Source organism: Alligator sinensis, unplaced genomic scaffold (assembly GCF_000455745.1).
Source record: "Alligator sinensis unplaced genomic scaffold, ASM45574v1 scaffold1332_1, whole genome shotgun sequence".
Taxonomy (NCBI): domain Eukaryota; kingdom Metazoa; phylum Chordata; order Crocodylia; family Alligatoridae; genus Alligator; species Alligator sinensis.
In genome coordinates, this window is record NW_005842965.1 from 48,086 (window position 1) to 51,797 (window position 3,712).

At 44.7% G+C, this 3,712-nt stretch overlaps 1 protein-coding gene across 1 annotated transcript in view; it reads right to left on the reverse strand.

Moving 5' to 3' along the window:
• CNOT9 (CCR4-NOT transcription complex subunit 9) overlaps positions 1 to 928 on the reverse strand; it is a 15,841-nt gene extending 14,913 nt beyond the window's left edge. Inside the window, exon 1 of the mRNA XM_025192737.1 lies at positions 908 to 928. Coding sequence (XP_025048522.1) covers positions 908 to 928 — 21 coding nt within the window. The remainder of the gene's footprint in view (positions 1 to 907) is intronic.
• Positions 929 to 3,712: the final 2,784 nt, after the last annotated feature.

Here is a 3,712-nt window from a genome sequence, read left to right on the forward strand (position 1 = left end):
TCTTTCCTGCCTATGCAGGGGGTCGGACTCGATGATCTACTGAGGTACCTTCCGACCCTAGCATCTATGAATCTATATATACCTATATGTATACGTATATACAGATTCATATATATACCTACCTATACATACATGTGTGCATACATGCACAATATATAAGTGCCTATATATGCACACACGAGTGCATGTAAATGTAAATGTATATAGACACCTTAAAGGAAATCCTTTGAAAATTGATTTTTGCAAAAAAACCTTTTCCGTATTGAGGTAGAAAAGGACAAACATGTATTAAGGCCCATAACTGTTTTTCAGACTCCACAGGACAGTTTTCAAAGCTATTGCTGCACCCTCCCCTGCACAAGCGGAAGCGTGACATCAGGGCTTGCCATATTTCTGGTACAAGAAAAGTCTCAGTGGGGATTCCAGATTTTAAAATTATTTCAAACGTCTTTTCACAGGACCTAAACTTCCACATCAAAACCTCAGCTCCAGGCCTGTCCTGGTGCAAGAGCACTCATAGGGTCAAACTATGCATGGCTGCTCTACACCAAACAGGCTGGCAATCCAGCTAAAAAGAATCCTTGCACCTAACGAGACCTTAACGTGCTCCATTGAGGTGTCAAAAATTCACACGTTTCAGGCTGGTCAGGCAGTGAAAACAATCACAGCAAGGAATGAAGCTCTGGGGAAGATCTGTCCTAACAAGTCTGGGATGAGATACTTCACAGCTCCTTGAGGACACACTGCTGCCCTCAGCAGTCACTTCCCTCTCTGCTCTCTCTCTGTAATAAAACTATTAAAAAATAGTTTTATTATTTTCCAACTATTCGGGTTGGTCTAATAAAAGATATCAGATTCACCCAAGGAACCTTGTCTGCCTCTCTCCTCTCTTCACTCCATCCCAGACCTCGGGAATATCCCCACGCATGCCCTAGTTCATTAATACAAACTCTGATTGCTACCTTCCACTCTCCACTCACTTCTGCACAGCGACAGCACCGAACAGGCTCATTTGCAGTTGTCCAAGATACGCAGCCGGAACAGACAACATGTATATATCACATATAAGACAGGATAACACACTACTACACCCTTCACCCAGTGCAGTGCAGAACAACCCCTGTAAAAATCAGAGGCAAAGCTCTGCCTGTATAATTACCCCCCATGTAGTTGTCATCTGTCCCCAAGTTATATTGAACAGGCATTTGCTCAAGGTGCTGAAACACCTGCTTAGTGGACACAGCTATCCCAGGGCAGCTGCACATCTGTCCCCTCCACATGCCAGCGTAATTAAATGATAAATTATGCCAGTACAAATGTGTTGTTTGTCCAGGCTCACAGCCCTGCCCTGCTGAGCTCCCAAGTCATTCTTCCCTTTATCTTTCCCCATATTAATCCTTCCTTCATCTCCTCCTGGTCTTGGGGCATTTCAGGCTTTTTTTTTAGTGTGGTGAATAGTGACACATTCAATCTGTGTTAAGAGCTGGGAGACTAATCCTCTTAGCACCTCCAGTAATGAGGCTTACAAACACCGCAGAGTTTGGTTTGAATGACTGAGCGGCAAGCCCTTTAGCTGAGCTCAAATGTTCAGCCCGATTGTGCCAGACCTGCTGGAAGTTTCAGTTCAAGCTGAATTTTTGAAGTGTAAGCCTGGGCCAGAGATCTCCAGAGAATACTAAATACATTCTCCAGGCAATTAAGTTCACGGTGTCCACTACCTTCGTTAATTAGAAGCAAATTGGTCTCCATGAGCTTTGCAGCCTCCCATCGTATTTAACTGTTCCCTGAAACACTCAATTAAAAGTCTCGAGGAAATATTATTTCTTACATTCCCAAACTGCTGCTTTCCAGACTACCAGACATTTTTTCTACTCTCTACCTAAAATTCAGGGAAGACTTCAATTATTAGATGCAAATACTCCACACAAATATTCAGATGAGCATCTAGGATCTTCCCAGACTGATTCCTGTTGCACCTTTAGTATGCCAGAGTTGGGACATGTGCATTACCACACCCAGGACTGATCACTTCTGGAGCGTTAAAGGCCCCATGACGCTTTTTGCAGGAATAAAGGTGTTCCCCCCTGGTTTTTGGGCCAAGCCACAACTCTGAGAGTTACACAAATTCATTTAGACAATTAGGAACCACAAGAAAAATAAATTAAGGGGAAAATAAAAAAAAAGGCAGCTCTTTCGAAACGTCCAAGTTAAAAATACTGACCACTTAGAGAAAGGCACACCACCAGGCAATATTGTGTCCTAGCTATTTTTTGTGAGATAGTTAACGCAAGAACCGCAGAACGATCTCTCTAGTTAATAACCGTGACCTAACCTGGGTCTGCTTGCTTGGTGCTTTCACACCCCCTACTTTTACTTCAAGCTTCCCTTTGCTAGCTGTTTTTACCTCTACTCCCTACACCTCCCCAGTACTCAGCTATGCTATTTTCAGTTTTCAAAGCTAAATGCTGGCACTGCATAAAAGGCCAGGACTGTCTTATTGCAGCTTTCTAAAGGCAATGCTCTTTCAACGTAAAATAAGACTGTCCCGCTTTAGTCCCACTGGACTAAGCCAGGGCCTTCCTTGAGGAGAGCAGGATGTGTTGCAGCCACTAGCTCCCTCCAGAGATGGGTGTAATTAGGCTCCATTTATGCCTCTGTACCCTTGAAAGTATTAAAATATCAAGGTGTAGCTACCTGTGTCAGTCTAAAGTCAAGTAGAAGGGTAGATTTGCACCACACAGACTAACCAAAGCAGATATATAGGCATACTATATACAGTATACGATATACATACAGTATTAGAGTACCTTCAGCGCAGCTCTTCAAGAGGACACAATTCTGTCACGTCCTGTGACCAGAGCACACGTACACTACAAATATTTAAAATCAACTACTGCAATATCTTGCTCTCCTCATAGCAGCCAGAGGCAGGTTTTTGGCTTGTTTTTTTTTTAATCAATGCTGCTTTAGTGATTTTGCATCAGAGGGAAGACTAGAAAACAGAATAAGAAGCTCCACCAGCCCCTCGTATATGATGAAAAGCACGGTAGGGATTGCAGCCAATGGTTCTGAGCACTAAACTCCAAACTTCTGTTTTGTCCTCTACCAAACATCACTTTTGAGCCTAAATATTTAGCTCAGCAACTGATTGACACCCACAGCAGCAAATCCCATCTGAATGTGATATTCTAACACACATGGAAGATGTGAAAGTTGCTATAATTGACACTGTGCTTGCTAACAGTAAAAAGGGCGGGGAGGGTTGGGGGGGGGGGGGGGGGTCTCACCCTTTTAAATGCTTGGGAAATTCCAGCTCTTATTTCTCACTATTTATGACTACAGAAAGAGAGCAGAGCAGTTCTGTGGCTGCAAAGAAAGCCCACAGCAGGTCAGTCAGAGTAGCTGTCAGCCTCTGAATTCCTCTTTGAAATCTCCAGGTTCATCTCGAGAATCGGGATCACGCACCTAACAGCGCTAATGCTGCGTGGCCCGAAAGGATCTCCGGGAGCTGCGGCACCTGGCTCCGAATCGCTGCTTTAGAGACAAACTGATCCAAAAAGGCAGCGGGTCTCGTACGCAGCGACCGATCAATGCCTTTGAGGAAGCAGCGTCGGACGCAACAGGGCATCATCTCTGCAACCTCCTGCCGCTCACCTCTAAATACAGACTGGGGGGGGGGGCCGGGTTTCCCCCCACCACTCCCGCACCCGCC